Source organism: Genypterus blacodes, unplaced genomic scaffold (assembly GCF_046128005.1).
Source record: "Genypterus blacodes isolate CSIRO-AG114 ecotype Tasmania unplaced genomic scaffold, CSIRO-AGI_Gbla_v1 ptg000029l_1, whole genome shotgun sequence".
In the NCBI taxonomy this organism is placed as follows: Eukaryota; Metazoa; Chordata; class Actinopteri; order Ophidiiformes; family Ophidiidae; genus Genypterus; species Genypterus blacodes.
The window spans coordinates 724,205-742,911 of record NW_027466842.1 but is presented as its reverse complement, the minus strand read 5'-3'; the positions used below and the strand labels follow the sequence as shown (position 1 = coordinate 742,911).

The 18,707-nt window shown below is 46.6% G+C and overlaps 1 protein-coding gene across 1 annotated transcript; it reads right to left on the bottom strand.

Annotated features, from left to right (window-relative positions):
- Positions 1–544: 544 nt before the first annotated feature.
- Positions 545–18,195, bottom strand: LOC142994229 (uncharacterized). The gene is made up of 5 exons (XM_076144973.1): positions 18,030–18,195; positions 16,679–16,992; positions 3,073–3,137; positions 2,361–2,583; positions 545–2,139 (listed from the first exon to the last, which is right to left on the bottom strand). The coding sequence occupies exons 2-5, from the start codon at positions 16,842–16,844 to the stop codon at positions 1,667–1,669; spliced, it is 927 nt and encodes a 308-aa protein (XP_076001088.1). The 5' UTR covers positions 16,845–16,992; positions 18,030–18,195; the 3' UTR covers positions 545–1,666.
- Positions 18,196–18,707: the final 512 nt, after the last annotated feature.

The window sequence follows — 18,707 nt, the reverse complement described above, 5'->3', positions numbered from 1 at the left end:
GTGTTGACAGCTGTATGTAATGCAGTGTGTGTGATCTGTCATTGTTGATGGATGTGTCAGTGAAGAGAAATAAAGTCACACAGGAGAGTGCAAAGAAGTTACACCTGCTGGTTTCTTTGCTTAGAGATCAATGGAACCGAACACACACACGCGCGCGCGCGCACACACACACACACACACACACACACACACACACACACACACACACACACACGGATAGGGAATGCTTCAAAGTATCAAAAGGATCTGACCTCATCTCAACAGCACCCTCCTCAGGTCACTATGTGAATTACAGATTTGCAAACCCTGCGATATTTGTTCTTGACCGGTAGGTGGCGACGCAACACAATGAACCATTTCAATCATTTCAACAATAAGTGTGTTAACTTATCTGTGAATGAAACAATAAGAGCGAGAAATATATTAAGAAAACTTTATTCCCTTAGAGGATAATGCCATACAAAAATATAGGAAAATTTGTATAATAATAATAATAATAATAATATTAATAACAATAATAATCTAAAGATATTGAAGTATATGACATAGTGAGGTCCTTTATTGTAAATGTTTTGGTTGGTTGCTGTACATACATTCCTAACATGTGATGTTTCCATTCTGCTTTGGGACATTTGATATCATGACCCAGAGTCGACCACAACACCAGAGATCAGCTGTCAGGCTCCATTATGTCACAGGAGCTCTGGAGCAAAGTTCATCATCATATGAATCAGATCAGATCCATTTCTGAAATGTGCTCAATTATGAAGATTTGAGTTTTGCTCTGTTTGGACCTAAATGTGAGAACTTTGATTTGACAGTGAAACATCAAATCCATTCATGGGCGTTTGAGCTTCTGTCCAATCAAACACGACGCCTTCGCTTCCTCCAATGTAAAAATCAGCACCTTAATGAAAACAATGAATACATGTCAAAGTAACTGTCAACATGAAATCGGAATCTGGCAATAAATAGATATTAATCTACAATATAGAGTTCATAAAAACAGCTCTCATATGAAGCAATAATAAATAAATAAGTTATCAGAAATAAATATATTTTACTTGTATACAGTAAAACATGGAGATGCATGGCATCTATTGGCTGAGTTCATCCCAACATCACAACCATTCAAAGAGTCACGTCCCTGTTTGAGAGTGAAAATGTTAAGAATGAACTTTGGAGAAAAGTGGACTTCATGGTGAGAGACAGTGAGACATCTGTCAGACCTGAAACTGAGTCTGAGTCTGAGTCTGAACAGAAAGGCAGCCTGAGTCCTCGGCCTGTGTTCTGTTCACGTTCATGCTCAGAGTCTCGGTCTCATGAGGGAAATAATCCTCCGCTCAGTATTCCTTTGTAAAAACAATGCATCCTTTGAAGAGGCAACAATAAATCCAGACAGTGATTCCCCGACGACCTCCTACTCGGTCTCTGATTTTGACCTTTGACCTCAGTCATCCAGCTGCAGCACGCCCTCTTCCTCCTCTGCAGAAAATAACACCACAGGAAGCCAATGAGTGGCCTCCACCTCTTCCTCTGCTCGTCCAGCTCCGGGATTCCTCTGTACTTTCTGTGCTCTGGGTTGACCACAGCGCCCCCCTCTGGCTGTCTCCTGCACCCAGGGCTTTCTTGACCTCACGCTTCCTCGCCCTTCTTCTTCACTGGTTCACCCCATGCACATGCAGCTGGCAGCGGACAGAGACTCGATGGTTCTCCAGATGGTCTGGGCGTCCATGAAGGAGACGGGCTCAAAGCGTTCGGGCCGGCAGCACGGGTGGCTGCTGACCTTTCGGGCCGTGCGTCGCGGCAGTGAGCCGTTCGCCAGCAGGGCCTTGAGAGCCAGGTCATAATTGGTTCTCGAGGCCTGGCAGGTGCCCACGCAAAACTTAAAGAGGACAATCTCGTCCGAGTCAAACCCCAGGCCCAGATCCCGAACCCTCATCTGTTTCTTCTCCACCCTGCAGTCCCTGCTGCTTCTGCCTCTCTCTTCCTCTCCCTCCTTCTCTTTCTTCTTCCTCTTCTTCTTCTTCTTCTTCGGCGATCCCTTGGGTTGAGGCTCTGAGATGTCAGAGGAGCGCGGGGAGCGGCCCACCCAGTGACCCCGGGGATGGTCCTCCACCTCATCCAGCACAAAGGGCTCTGAGAGGGAATGAGGGAGTGGTGGAGAGAGAGAGAGGGAGAGGGAGAGGGAGAGAGAGGGAGAGAGAGAGAGAGAGAGAGAGAGAGAGAGAGAGAGAGAGAGAGAGAGAGAGAGAGAGAGAGAGAGAGAATGTGAACAATGGTAGAGGTGGTGCAAACAGAAAACCAAAGCAGTGGAAATATAAAGTCCACTGTGTCTCCAGTTCAAAGCGTCTCAGTACCGTATAGAGCGAGCCAGGCGGCGTTTGGTTCTCCATCTTCCTCCTGCTCCTCCTCCTCCAGCACCTCCGGCAGCGTCACAGGAAGCTGCCTCTCCTCTTGGCCTCCCGGTCGACCCACGCCGTGACCTCCCGAGTCTGCGCCCGCACCGGTGACACCGCCGCTCACGCCCACATGAGCTCCGTCCACTAGGGGCAGCAGAGAGAAGAGCACCCACAGCAGCACCTATGGGAGACATCGGCTCCAGTTACTAAATAGCTTTCTCACACAGAAAATAAACTCTATCTGAGCCTTAAGTCTGCCCAATTTCATCACTACGGATTGATACTTTAACAAAACACTGGCACTTTAAAGGACATTTTCTTGGATAACAGAAAATATAATTAATTGTGTTCAAATCTTGAGCCTTTGCCTAATTCCTCTCGTTACACTGTTCTATATTTGGTGTCGGCTGGCTGATCATCTAACACAGTCACACACACAATCAGCTCCCAGCCTCACAGGAATGGAATCATTAAAACTTCATATCAGTCATCCAATGTTTAATAGTGGAATGAAGAAGGATAGAGGGAGGTTATTTGCAGAAAGACGAAAGAATGAAGAAGAAGAGGAAGAAGAAGACAGATGGAGGAGGATGAAAATAGAAGAGGATCGGTGGCAGATGAAGATGGAGAGAGAGAGCGTTAGAAGGCCTGTCTCGCCCCGATTCTTTACCTTCACTGACATCACAGAAACAACGGCGGGTCTGTCCTTCCTCCGAACCTTCCATCTGGTCCCACCTGGAGAGACGGAGGGGAGAAAAGAAGGGAGGGAGGAATGTAAAGAAGGCTGAACAAGGCTTCACTCTTGTCAATTCTCCTCCTCCCAGAACTCCGCTTTTGAAAAGGAGTAACATAAACTAAAAGGCCACAACATGCGGGGCCGTACGATGTCTAACACGCTCACAATAGATCCAGATACTGTAGGAAAACAAGCCGGCGGCCCCGGAGCGAGAGGACGTGTCACATAAATCACCTCCTTCCACGCTTGAGGACAGAATGTTTGTTGTTGCTTCGCTGTTTGCTGCCAGTCCGTGTGCGGCTAGTGTCGGCTTGTCGGGTTCCTACATCCATGCGAAAGAAGCCGCGGTCGGGGGGGGGGGGGAGAGGGGGGGAAACAAAAGGCGACCTCAGCGATCCGCCTCCGTCAAAGGCATTCTTTAGGGTTACAAGCAGGTAGAGCGTCGGGAGAGAAACCACAGAGATGCTGAACGGGCGATAAGAGGAGTAACGGATGGAGATGTTTATATATACGCGCCACACACACACACACACACACACACACACATACAGCAACGTGAGGTCGTCAGGTTCCTTTAAGGCCCTGAGAGGTGAAAGTCAGCAGAGGTCAGAGCTGCAGGATGTACAGGAGACAAATCTGCCTCCAGGGGGAAAGGAGCTTTAGGGAACAGACACGGATCCAGGAATTGGATTTCTACACACGGCAGAAGCAGTGGGTGTAAAAATTGGTCCGGATCTGGATAAGAATCTGGAACTGTCAGTCATATTCAAAGACTTCTGACAGAGTTTATTACAGTTTTCTCTTCTTGTCTTCTCTGGCCGGTTTGTTATGAGACACATGTTTATCTAGAGTCTGGACCGGTTCAGCCTTCAAGTCGTCTCACTGCACTGACAGACCGACCATTTGCTTGTTTAACGGCTTGATTTACTGTAGATGCAAGGTTTCTGAAATGCAGGGACACAAAACTGTATCACATAAAAGCTGAAACATGAGGAGGAAACAAGAAATGTGACGGAGAAACGTCCTAAATCAACCTGAGGACAAAAGATCAATGTTCGATTCACGGAGATCTGAGATGAACATCTGTTTTCTGAAGGCGCTCTCTGCCCCCACACACGCACACACACACACACACGCGCGCACACGCACACACACACACCTCTGAAGCTGTAGGAGACCAAACAGTGTAATCTGTAGTGATGTATTTGGAGATCTCATCGATAATGTAAGGTACAGTGCTCATGTAACAGCTCCAGACAGTCTGAGCAGTGAGACTGACAGAAGGTTCTGGTTGGTAGTTCACCGTCGAGGGAAAAGGCCAGGGGGTGGGGGGAGGGGGGGGGGGGGGGGGGGAACAGAGAAGCAGCACGACGCCGCCGCAACCTAAAACCAAACTGTGCAAACTCTCAGCCCTCCATCTCTGCCTGCTGATTTAAAACCCAACGGCAGCAGCATGAGGCGGTCTGGAGTGTGTGTGTGTGTGTGTGTGTGTTGGGCGTTCTGCAGCACGGGGGCCTTCCTCCACAGATCCTCTCCTGGGTCCCGGGAGAGGTGTCGTTCTGAGTCCCTAATGCCTACAGCTGGGAGCGTTTAGCCCTCTTTTAGATCAGCGAGCTGGGAGTCTGCACGGGTCCGTCTGCTGCTTCATTTCACCCGGGACGCCTGCAGAGCCCTCAGGGAGAAGGAGGAGGAGGAGGAGGAGGAGGAGGGTGGGGGTGTTTGGCTGCTCTGTGGAGGTGGAGAGAGGAGGAAGCAATGGGGACAGAGGCAGGATGGCGCTGAAGACCTCCGGACCGCCGAAAGCCTGCTGATGAAGGTGCAGCGGTGTGTGTGTGTATGTGAATGTGTGTGTTTAGAGAGCTGAGCGTGTGTTTGTTCCTCCTCTGGCTGATTAAAGTCTTTGGTTTGTGCATCAGCCGCTCTTGTCACCTCTCATTTGCTTTGTTGGTCCTCTGTGTCACAACTGTGGTTCACAGTTACTTTAGTGAGTCAGCCCACCTGAGGCCAGAGAGGCTACCACACACACATGACACACTGTGTGTATGTGTGTGTGTGTGTGAGCACTACGGAGCTCCTATTAAGGGCAGTAGGACAAACAGATCAGCCAAAAACTGAGCAAATTAAGCAAATAACCAAGCATATTTACACAAAGTACTGTTCTTAACTTAAAGTCCTGCTCTTTGGTCTTTTACTTCTGTGAAATGCATTGATGTGCACATTTTAAGACACACACACACACACACACACTACTTACATACAAGATTAGATGGTGAGTTTCATCAGCCATGTTCTGAAGTCTGTGGTGTGTGTTTTCACACAGTGTGCACTGTGGTGTGTTTAATAAGAGAGTGGAAAGCGAGGTAATGCTCCCTCTAAAGATGCAATAATGTATCTTTGATCACCAGGGGGGAGTCAATCACCAAAATAAATTAAATGAAATAGGCATTAACAGTAATATACAAAAGCCGGAGTCTAGTTTCCATAAATCAGATTACTTCATGTGCAATATTCACTCAGCATCTCCTCAGGGAACATCTTCATCTTTTATAGGTGCTTCTTATTGTTATGCCTCTAACACAAACTATGCAGTGAGATCATTAGAACTGTTTTGGGGAGTGAGTCGATGGTGTCGTTCTCTTTCCACTGAGCCTCTTGACTTCAGCTTTCTACCCAACAGTTAAACTCTACTTTTATCTTAGCTACTACAATAAACTGTAGCTCTGAGTGAATCAGATCAGCTTCTTTTACTGCACAGCTTCCTAATCTCCTCTTTATGTTTATCTAAAGACACACAGCCTGTATTTCATTCTTTTATGAGTTTACATTCTTCATTTATCTATGACACACACTTTGCTTTTGTCCCATTGTCACCATGTTATTAACTTTATGATGCTGTATTTGAAGCTCTCCTCTCTCCTGTTATTATGTTTGATCTTCTTCCCTCTGTGCTCCTCACCTGAAGGGAGCTACAGGAACAACAAAACGTCTCTAATAATCTGTTTACTCCTGAGAGGATTGAATGAAATCAGTTTTGACCTCTCAGGAGCAAATAAACCAAACCTGCTCTGATATCAGCCTAATAACTTACAAATGAGTTCTTCAGCATCTTATTATGACCTATTTTTGTTTTAATAGCAGCAGAGATGCCAACCTAAATGTGTTTGTGATTACTCCCTGGTTCTGTTTCACCCTCAGACCCCAGCTCTGCCCACAGAGCCTCCATAAACCTCTCACCCAGTAAAGAAAGAAAAGAAAGCTTGGAGCTCCCTAAAAGCCCAAACTGATAATGGGCTCCTATTAGAGACCGTGTGTGCTCTGCAGTGTGTGTGTGTGTGTGTGTGTGAAGGTGTTCTGACCTGCAGCTTTAACCTGTCACTACCGCGGCGCCTGATTGCGGGAGAGAAAAACAGCGTACAGTAAATCACCGCTGGCTCAATAAAAGACACCTGCAGTGTAAGAGGAGACGCAGGAGAGCGGAGCAGGAACACCAGCAGAGCCGTCTGATCACTGCCAGACACACCACAACCTGCCGAGGTCCCACAATCACGCCGCCCTCATGTCTTCTCTACATGCATGTGCCCCACAGCTTGACATGTGTGCACCCGGAGCCGCAGCTCTTTCCAGCCCCAGCCGCTCTCTTTGATCATGGGTTCACAGCTCTGTGTCAAACAGGAGGCTGCAGGGTCCAGAACTGAGACCAAACCTTCTTTTTCTTTTTACCAAACACAATGAAGACGTTGAGTGAAATCAATCCCTCGTCTCCTCCCCGTGCTCTGCCTCTTCATCTTCATCATCATGTTATTCATATTAGTGGTGAACACCTACAGGAAAGCATCCAGAGAGCCAGAGACAGACAGACAGACAGACAGACAGACAGACAGACAGACAGACAGGCTGGAACTGCCCTGAAAACCTGGCTTCTGATTGGCCCCTCACCTCTGTAACGTGATGACATCAGCATGAACAACATTTGAATTTAACCGCCTACACGCCTGCTTAGACACACACACACACACGCGCACGCGCACGCGCACGCGCACACACACGCACACACACACACCCAGTACAATCCAGTGAAAGTTTGTACTGTGTGTGTGTGACCATCTGTGTCTCTGTCGGTTCTTCAGTATTTGCCTACTACAGTTTGTCGGGGCCACAGGAGGAGGAGGAGGAGGAGGAGGAGGAGGGGGAGGAGGAGACGGGGGCTGACCTGGGTAAGAGCGGAAAATTGAAAAGTGGCGATAAATCGAACGATCAAGAGTTTGGCGGATTCGGGAAAACGCCATTCTCTAATTGGGAGAGAGAGAGAGAGAGAGAGAGAGAGAGAGAGAGAGAGAGAGAGAGAGAGAGAGAGAGAGAGAGAGAGAGAGAGAGCAGACAGTCTGTAATCCCATAATCCCTGGCAGGCAGGCAGGATGTAATTGCTCGTTAGTGGCAGTTTCCACTCTTTAGGAGGCGTGTCACTGCAGAGGAACACACAGAGCCGCTGAAATGAGAACCAGATAGCTGCTCCATGCTTCACTTCACACAGGTAGGCAACCCCTCCCCCCAACACACACACACACACACACACACACACACACACACACACTTTGCCCCATTTCCTCATAATGTCTCCCTTTCCTTCTCTCTCTTCATATCTCACACGCTCCTTTTCTCTCTCCATTTCATTCTCACTTTCCTTTCTTTCAGCCAATCCCTTTCTCCCTCTCTCGCTCCATCACTCCCTCTTTTTTTCTTTGTCTCTTTCTCTTCACCTCTCTCCTCCTCCTCCCTCTGTCATCACTTCTCTCTTCACCTCTCTGATTTGGTTCTCTCGCCCCTCGCTCCTCTCTCCTGTCTCTATTTGTTTATCTTCTCGCATTTTTTTCCCCTCTTTTCTTCTTATCTTTCATGTTTTCACTTCATTTCTCCAACTCATTTATATCTCCCCCCCATTCTGTCTTTATCTGTCCTTCCTTCCATTCATGGTCATCTTTCTCAGCTTCTCCTTCTCTCTCTCTCTCTCTCTTACACACACACACACACTTTCTCACCCTTTGATTGCCCCTCAATCAGAGGAGAGTTACAGTAATCAGTCTAACCTCATGCTGTGTTTTTCTCACCAGGAGGTTTTATGAACTGAGTCACAAGAGAAACAGGAAGTGATTCTGTGATTATTTCAGAAATCCTTCAGCCTGGGAGACAAAAAAACAAAGCAGCTGGGCGGACGTCTTGTGTTGGGCTAAGTTTAGGTGTGTGTGAGCGCCTGCATGGCCTGAAGGCAGCAGGATGCTTTAACTACGCTCATCCTAGTAGATGGGTCTGCACCTTTCCTTACATGGAAGCTGCAGCAAACAGCCTTTCCTCTTAGAAATGGAAGGGGGTGGTGTGTGTGTGTGCGTGTGTGTGTGTGTGTGTGTGTGTGTGTGTCTTCGATTTGGTCATTTCAATAGAATGAATCATAGAAATGGGGGGGAAACGGCACAAATATTCACTTAACTTCCCGTCCAAATAAGACAGAGAAGAGAGTTACAAATTACAAAACCCCTTTAAGACAAACCAACACACACACAAACACGTGTCAGGTGGAGAGAGGGTGTGTGTGTGTGTGTGTGTCTACCTCCTCCTGGCGCCCCGGCCCGTGTGTCAGATGTTACAGACTGCGACCATAACAGGTGTGATTCACCAACTTAACACTCCAGCATTTATATTAGTGAGTTTATATAAAGTCTGCCCAGAGGAATTCTCACAGACTGTTAGACAACATATTGACCAGAATTCAGCCAATCACGTATCAATATATAGGATGCAATGATAATTTAGTGCAAACATGTCCTTTGTGAGGGTAAACCGGCCCCAGAAGAGAGAGGAACAGAGCTTTGGCATGTTGGGTTAGAGAATGTGGCCTGGAATTCATTAGATGTGCCTATTAGGACTAAATATATTGGTTTCCTGATAATAAACCTACGTGATTAGTGATTTACCTCACTGACCTCTGTGAAAAGATCCAGAGAAACGTGTCTAATGGCTCTTCAGCGGGATAAATGAAGCACTCCCAGTGTGTTTGAAGTGTAACAGTGCTGGATTAATGCCCTTGCATGTGCAGGTTCAAATAGCTGCTGCTGCCAAAGGTGCTGTGCAGAGTTACTGCAGCCCATCAAAGCTGCAGGATCAGCGGGTCAGAGCCGGCACAGGACTTTTCCATGCAACGTTAAGGTGTAGTGTGAGGCTGTGAGCTGCAGGTGACGGCATCTTTAAGACATGAAGACGGACAGAAAGGCAACGATCTGATGTATCGCCACCATGAGCCACCGAAGCTTTAACAGCAGAGAAAGACTGGAATGGAAACTACTCATCAAACACTCACAACTCTGTGTTTGGAGGGAAATAAGGTACAACACACACACACACACACACACACACACACACACACACACACACACACACCAACAGCCAGGAGGTGTTGCTGCCTCAGGGCACTAAAGCAGCAGCACATTCATTCCAAATTGTATCAACGACAAAATGATCTAAAAAGAAGAAAATTCACTTTTTGTTAGAAATAAATACATCAGAAAGTGTTTGTATGTTTGTGTTTCATTGCTTCAGGCAGAATGTGTTTTGTCCTTTATTGTGATTTTGCTGTCGGCTGGACCACAATTGATGAAGTCTAAAGTATGAAGCGTCCCAGCTGTCAGACACAAACCGACACAGTGCTGAAGCTGTAACACATCGACCTGTAGAAGACTAAATCTCATTTCCCTTCAGTTTCCCACACATCAGATGATGTTATATAAGCTGTTCAGACTAAATTCCTCTCATGTTTGGCTCCCTCTGCTCCTCATAAATGCTCTTAAAGTTGCCACTCAAGTCTCCTGCTGCATTGACACATCTTTCTTCCTCTGCATGCCTCACTGATGACTCCCCTGCCTTTCACTGCTGTTCTTCCTAACGTGGACGCTCTCTCTCTCTGTCGACTCCTGCCAGGACCTCTGGCTCCTCCTCACACTGTTCTGTCCTACAATGTGCCTGTTGCCGTTTGTCTGTCATCAACAATTCATTAAGAGAAAAAGAAAAAGAAAAACTACATAGGGCTTTCCCATAAACACAAGTAGTTGAATAATTTATGTGAGGATAAATTAGATTACAGAGACCGGCTGTGGATCTGGACCCTCAGTCAGAGACCCTATAAGCTCATATTATAAAGCCTGACATACTGTTTACTCAACTGTATTATGTCAAATAGACTGTGGCTGTGAGGTTATAGGAGAAAAGGTTTTATTATGACTTTAGTAGAAGAGTTTAAGCATATTAATGACGCTATATAAATGTCAATACAGCAGAACCTCCAGCATATTATAACAATACTTCTTTTTAAGAGCCTATTATTAAAGCTTTGCAACGCTTTAATGTGCAAAAAACACATTGGTACACCATCGTGCACACTGTGTGAAAACTATTCCTTCAGGTACTGTCTCTTTAAGGCCCCGTCCTGAGAGAGCTGCTCCTCTCATTGGACAGCTGTTAAACATGGATTCTGGCCAAACGCCAGTCGCTTGTAAAGCCGCACGCTTGGTGGGTGTGTCCAACCAGGTGTGTGTGTGTGTGTGTGTGTGTGTGTGTGTGTGTGTGTGTGTGTGTGCGGGTAAATTCACATGGTTACATGCTGATGTAAACACGCTACACACGCACACGCTCCGGATCTGCAGGTTTGTCCCGACTGGATGCGTTTATAAAGACATCAACCTCAATTTAGAACTTTGACAAGGTTCAACACAAACTCAACCAACATTAGATTGCAGAACCTGTCTCCTTTTAAGTGTGTTATGTTGTTTAAATGCTTTATAATTTACAAGATATAACTTAGATATGTCTTTATAACGGTGCCAGTGATGTCACAAACAGTCTGAATAGTTACAGCTTATCATCTATTTAAGAGTGACTGTATAAGCAGAGAGAGAGGGAGGAACGAGGGGTTAACTGCTTCTTCATTCTCCTTCCAGCGCTGTAATGAACCTGCTGTATGATGTTTCCACCTCAGCTGTAGCTTCCACAGTGTACAGATTAGATGTGCAGGGTCACTGGAAGCTTTGGCTCGTATGTCGTTTGCACTAATTACACAAAAACCCCAACAATTCATCAGGCTGCTTAGTGTCTTGTGACCCCGTCAGGAGAATTAGACGGGACGCCATCACGCTCCCTCTTTCCCACGAGCACCCTCCGCCCCGCTGAGGTAAAGACACACACACACACGGCAGACTCATGATGCGACACACACTCTGCGCCCTGGACCGTCTCGCTCTCCTTCACTCTTGCTTCTCGCTGAGGAAAAAATTCCAAATGTCCCTGACCCCAAAAACCTGGATTCCTATCTGATTAAGTTGGGTTTTAAAAGGAGAGAGCGCTTGGTTGAGCCTCACCTTAAATGGGAACACATTTTAGCCGAGTGGAGAGTGTCGATCGGAGGGTAGGATTTCACTTTTCCGGTGTGTGTTGTGAGGGCAGCGCTGTTTAATAAGGCCGCAAAGAAGAAAGGAGCGGAGAGGGAAAGAGGGATAGAGAGCAAACAGACACACAACAGAGGCTTTCTATTCTCTCCCCTCTTCCTCTTCCTCCTCAAACACACTCTGTACAGCACATTTTTCCATTTCCAACACTATAATCCGATTGTAATTGGTACAAATACGGGAATAAAGAGTTGAAGCGGCTAAACAATCCGACTGATTTATGTGCTTTTCCTCACCTGGCGTGCTTCCAATTAGCTATCCCTCTAGATTGAGTCCTCTTCCTCAAATACATGTACACATCTTACGTTGCATTTTTTGCCTTAATCACATAATTATAGTTATGGTAATTATAGTATTGCCTGCATGCGAACGTGCTGAGCCATGTTTCACACAGCCATACACTCTCTGTACGTCCACACCTACGGCCCTGATTAGGACATTTATTCCGTCATGTAAACGTAGGAGCGGGAGTGAGACGCCTCCACGTGTGTTTCCTCAACTGGTGGGATCTCCTCATACTGTGGAATTATGGATGTATCACGTATAGGATGTATAGAACAGCGGGATCCTGTTATTTTACATGCATGTATACGTCTTCATCACGCATCGTCCTTCCTCGCGGTACAGACAAATCCTGGTAGTATGGAGCGCTCCCCTCCCTCGCCCACATTCTCGACCTCTTCATGCTCCCATCTCGTGTTGTTATTTCTTCAAATTAAGCTCACACTGAACCAGGGAGTAGCGCTCAGAGACGCGGCCATCAGTGACACACACACACACACACATATATATATATATATAGAAACACACACACACATTGGCCATTAGTGTGTCATGTGCCTGCATGAACCAGCGCTCTCCAAAGTGTTTCCGTGTCGCCCGCTCGCGCCCCAGACAGGCTGGCTGTAATGACCTGGGCCTGATGGTTCAAAGCGGCACTCAGACTCTATGATTAATGAATCCCAACCTGCTAATTTCAAAAGAATACAGCTTATTGTATCAAAAAGCACTCGCAGACACAAACACGGCACCCGGGCTAGTTAACATTCTTCTGTATTTTTCAGAAAACAAGTAGTTTAAGGAGGGAGATGGGGCGATAAGGAACGGGACTTCGCTTTATTCATCATCAGCGGCTCCGAAAAAGTATTAACTGCCCCGCTTTGTTCTAAATTTGAGCCAAAAGCGCCGGACGACGACAAACAATTCAAGATCAGAGACATAACTCCACGAGCGCATTAAGATGAGATTGTCTCCTGCCACGGCTCATGCAGCAGAGAGGCAGAGGCAGCATGGGAAGCACTTATCCTAAGGAATCCAATGAACAAACTGAAATTCCTTTTTGTCAGATCATGCCTGGTTCAATTTGCCCTGGAGGACTCACTGTGGTTGGCTGCGTCCTCTAAGCACTTCCAGATTGAAGTTGCCCTGTGGCACTCCCAGGGTTGCATAATCAATCTCTCTCTGAGCGCACACACACACACACACACTCGTCATTAAGGCCCCAGTACAAAACAAGCGGCGTAACGTTACACACACACACGAGGACACAGGACGTCATTCATCTTTAATGACTGCGTTCTACTAATCACAATGAAAAGGTTGGAAGCCAAAGGTGAGAGTTGCGCGGCTTTAGTGCTGCATCAGCCTTCAAATATGTCGCTCATCCCGCTTACGTCGTTGAGTGATGGCTCTGCCTTTTAATTTATGCAAATGTCATAATTACAGGATTTCACTGCAGCGCACTGCACTTTCTAATATGATTCAGTCTGGGTCACTGCATTGTTTCCTGTGTGAGTTGCAGCAAGATCCAAGGAACAAATACAAAAAACCTCTATAAGATCCTCTACATGAACTTATATGTTTAGTTAGATACAACAATGTTTGACATTTGACCCTGACGAGTATTAAGATGAAGCAGATGAGAGAGAGTTGCAGTTGAAATTGTTAACTCAATAGAGCATGGATCCAGGAAGTGTCCAGTCAAAGTCCTATAGAGCTGACAAGTCCATGAACGCCACGTATCTACATTAATCCAACTTACGGGAAGAAGACAATATCACAAACAAACTAAACGCGGTAGTTTCAAGACTACTTTGTATCATTTTGTATCACTTTCAATTTTGTTTTGTATTGTTCATCTTGTGGAAATTGAAGGACAAACTCCAGTCAGCTGCAGTCTGATCACCATGTCAGTCTGGTGGCTTCAGAATACAGGTGAGTTGTGTCTGAGCTGCAGCTGAGGTTTCCGATGACACCGCTGCTGCTCCTCATGATAAACAGCTCGGTGCTTCTCTGTTTACTGACCTGTCAAAGGCCTCTGATACAGTCAAACACACTCACTCAGACAGTGGCATTGGTTCAGGGACTATTTATCTGATAGATAAATGACAGACTGTTAGGCCTATTGTTATTTACTATTGATATCATGTGTGGGACTTAATGTGCAAAATGCAAAACAACATTTCTATGCTGTTACTGTTACTGTACTGCTAATTCTATATGACACAAGCTACAAACTGAAGCTTGTTTAAAATGCTAGAAAACTAAGCTTTTCATTGAATAATTGTAACAAGATCTATCTTCTTTTGACACTAGAAGGAAACTGGTCGCTGCAACGGCACTTGGTTTAATACCGTATATCACAGAGCAATGAGATTTACTGTAAAGCAACAACTCATCACTGTTCTTTCTATGCTCGTTGTTTTCTTTTCTACTTTTCAAAAAGGTTATTAATCTCACTGGGACTTTTAATAAAGGCTGGTAAATAAATAAAAAGAGTCAAACTTATTTGTTCTTATTGTCGTTTCACCTTCACAAAGTTTTTCTGCACAAACACATTGATTTTCTGCAGCAGTAATGATTTCAGAATCAGTGTCCAAAAATAGCTGAATGTGTCTTTTCTTTCTTCTCCCTGCCAGTTCATTCCTACTGGTTGTATGTTTTGTTTATGTTGGCAGATTGGATGAAAAGAATGCAATCTTCCAAAGTTGCATTTTCTGAAAATGAGGGCTTTTATCCCCAAACTATATTAATTTAACCCCTGAGAGCCAAACTAGAGGTAACCTTTGCAGTAAAGCATTGTGACTCTGCAGCTGACTGTGAGTAATGAAAAGCAGCGGGAGCAGATAAACAGCCTGTGGATCTGTTGCAAGATGGTAACAGAAGATTCTTCAATACGACTAAATGCTCGGGTCGTTAAATCATTTTGTTATTTAATTGCGAGTCCTTAAGTGTCCCTGTGTGATCCTGAGTGGAGTCGTGTACGTGAACGCAGCAAGGAATGATACAAAACAGAATGAGAGCAAGAAAGAGTTAAACCCATAACACCAGCCAACGGCACGCTACTTCTCGTAAAGCCCCATGCCAGTTAAAACAAACCAGACCACACACTGGGACCCCGCTGCTCGGGAGAACGAGCCGGTCCGGCTTACTTGACCCGCGACAGAACCGCTGACCCCCGCGACCTTTGACTGGAGGAAGTGAAAGCGATGGCGGTGTGACGGCTAAGTGCGAGATGCCTGAATACAGGCGATACTCTTCATCTTCGGCCTGTGAACTAACCTGAGATTTTTAAACGACACGAGTAAAGAAAAACAAAACCAGCCCACTACATGTTTTAAGCATTTAACAGGGATTTAGCTGTGGAGGCTTGTTGAGGATGTGCCAAATCTCTCACACACATACTGAGATTCCTCTCCTGCAACAGTTAGCAGGTTTGACAAATGGCAAGGGGATAAAAACGCCCATTAAAATGAAAACAAGAGATTTACAAAATGTCGTGTTTTTCAAGGAATTTACGTCCTAACTAGGTCACGGACATTGTTGTTTTGTAGGTTGTAGCTTTCATTGTACATTGGATTTGGTGTTCACTTACCAGGTAAACAGAAGAGACCCTTTTAGATCATAAGATGGAACATGAAGAAAAGCCTCTAAAAGCTACTCTGGATTAAGTTATAGGTTTGGTTGGATACAAATATGTTCCACGTTGCCTCAGCAAGTGTTTTCCTTTGACATGTCACCCTGAAACCTCTTGCATGTTTCAGGAACCACCATGTTTTCTATTCTATCATTGCGCTGTAGAACAAATGCATCCATAAGAGTCCATCTAAAAGCCGACATACCTGGTAAGTAAACGCCACATAACTGCAGCAAATGAGCTAGTTTGGATGTAAATGATGTGAAAATTGTGGAAGTGTGCCTCTTAAACAAAGCAACATTCAGCTATGAGTGAACACAACCATCACAGAGTCACACTCCACCCCAGCTTCATCATTCTACTGACACACAAGCACCATCATAAGCGGGAAACCTGGGGAGAGCCCGGTGTTGTGTTTGTGCATGTGTCTCTAATTGAGTGTGCGACATTGTGTGTGCATGAGTGAGTGAGTCAGTCAGTCAGTCAGCCGGCGACTGAGTCAGAGAGCAAGCACGAAAGTTCATCTACACACACACACACGGGTGAGTCAGTGACAGACATGGTGCAGAGGCTGTTACATGTCGAGTGGACAGTGAAAGTCTGGGTGGGAAAGTACAAAATGTGTGCTAATGTGTGTGTGAGAGTGTGTGAGAGAGAGTGTGCGAGGGAGAGAGAGAGAGATGTGCTTTCATATTTAGATGTGCAGCCCACCACAGAAGAGGGTCACACTGAAAGACTTCCTGAGTGCCACTGTTTCCCCTACACACATGCACACACACATTCACACGCACACACTTTCCAGCTTTTACAATACTTCAGAGCTCACTTACAAATCCTCAAATCTATCTTTCAGACACTCAACACACACACACACACCTCAAAGTCACACACACACACGCACGCACTCACGCACACACACACACACACACACACACACACACACACACAGGTCGCGGTGACCCTGGGAAGCCTAAAACACACAGCTGCAGGTGCGCGCGCTCGGAGCTCAGCACAGACATCAAACACTCATGTCGGTGTTTCCACAGCAAACACGCAGACAAAAGCCGCGGCTGGTTACAACCACACGTCACAACTACACGACTGAACCAAAGTGAATGTTACGTGAAAAGCACGTTACCGGCTGTCCTGTGAGTGTTCCCCCGGTCCGAGGGCGCAGCGGGCCGGCCAGAGTCGCCGCTCGTCCCGCGGTGAGTGCAGGTCCTGATCCGGGTGATCCACACGCCGCGGGGTGTCATGGTTACTCTCACTTCAGTCAGTCTCTCCACCGGGGCCGAAGGAAACATGAAGAATCCATCTAAAACGCGGCTCTGGATCAACGCGAAGGGCGCCTCCTCCTCTTCTCCTCCTCCTCCTCTTCCTCCTGATTCTTAAGCCTCTTTCACTCAGTCGGAGTCCTGCGTTATATTGGCTCCCCTGCAACGTCTCACCGCCCTGCACAAGAACACAACACAACGGGTCAAAACACAACGCAGACAGCCTCGGTAAACACAAACAACAAACTGCATGACTTAACTTTTTCTGAAAGTTTTGATTGACATGAAACAAGTCAACATATCCTATTTTTTTCTTAATTTAGTGTGAGACACTTTCTTCACCTGCCTCCTTCTGTCTTCTTTCTAGAAACATCTGGAACACATCCAACTCTCTCTACTGGAAACTATCACAAGTACACTCACCCCCCCCCCCCCCCCCCCCCCCCCCCCCCCCCCACTAATGTAACGAAATGTGTAATTTAAGACGGAACACAACACCAAATGAGACGTTCAGGTGGATACATTTGAGACAGAAAACACAGTTGTCATCTTTTACAGCCTGTTTTTAAGTCTGCTCTGGTATTAGTTTTATGTTTGGAGGTTACAGTTACATAAAAGGCTCCGACGCGCGCGAGCGAGAAAGACAGAGAGAGAGAGAGGGAGAGGGAGAGAGAGAGAGAGAGAGAGAGAGAGAGAGAGAGAGAGAGAGCAGGACATAAACACGTTTGTCCTTATTTGTTAGTCGCCTCTCTGTTGAATCGCGTCCAACCATCTTTAATATAATAAAGCCAGTTTTTCAGGCGCGACTCCCCTCTCCTTACCTTTATAACCTGTTCAGTCTTGCCTCCAAACAGCTCAAATAGTTAATGAGTAAATAACTCTGCGGGGAAACTCTCACTCTCACTCACAACGTGCTTCGTATGTGGAAGTAAATCCAAGCTGGATACACCACGAACACACACACAAACACACACTCTGCCAGGTGCCGTTTCCCTTCATTCACGGCCGAATCAGGTTCTACTCTTCTTCCTATCTGTGCCATCAGGGCCGAGAGCGAATCTCACTCTGAACTTCAAGCTGTCCTGTCGGTTCGAACGTTCTTTCGGAAACTTCAAAACCTGATGCGTCGCGCATTTACGCAGCAGCTAAAACAAGCATCTCCAAAAACCGCGTCTCTCGTTTAAAAAAAAAGACTGTCTTACTCTTGACTCTTACTTGACACTTCGGTATCCGGTTAACACAGAGGCTCGGCGGCTCCGGTGTCTTCTCAGGAGTCACCTACACAGCTACTAAACAATGTCTACAATGGCCCGCAGGACTGGAGGCTATGCGTAAAAACAGCGCGCCGCTCCGCCTGTCAGAGTCTGTGTGAAACCGGAGCGCGGTGGCTGCGCTCTGCTCTGCGGTGGTTCTTCCCCATCCACATAGCTCACATGTCTTTTTGTTCCTTGGCTGGGGGGGTGGAGGAGGAGGAGGGAGGAAGAGGAGGAGGAGGAGGGGGAGGAGGAGGGGAGGGAGGGGAGCGATTGTCATCCTGGACGGTCAGTGTTTTTTGGCTCCCCTGTAAAAGTGTTCCAGTGGAACAATCCGCCGGTGACATCTCTCCGTCTGTTTACACTCACAGCCTTGTGAATGTGGAGTGTTTCATATGTAGACACACGCAAGCATGTACAATACATCGTGCTAGTAATGCACAGGCAGGCGGGTGAGCACCCCCCCCCCCCCCCCCCCCCCCCCCCCCCCCCACACACACACACACACATACACACACAGGGTTCAAACACACTCCTGCCTGTTTGCCACTGGGCTCCATGTTCGCACAGTCTGCAGTCTGTGTCACCGAGCCGCCTGTCAGGACTGAAGGATGGAGAAAGTGCAAGTGACAGAGCACAG

Bases quoted from the DNA above. Each gene is read 5' to 3' on its own strand.
- LOC142994229 (XM_076144973.1), bottom strand. From the start codon at position 16,844: ATGTTTCCTTCGGCCCCGGTGGAGAGACTGACTGAAGTGAGAGTAACC. The intron at 3,138-16,678 runs GTAACGTGCTTT...CCGTCTCTCCAG, and splicing joins GAACACTCACAGGACAGCCG to GTGGGACCAGATGGAAGGTT. The intron at 2,140-2,360 runs GTACTGAGACGC...ATTCCCTCTCAG, and splicing joins CGCCTGGCTCGCTCTATACG to AGCCCTTTGTGCTGGATGAG.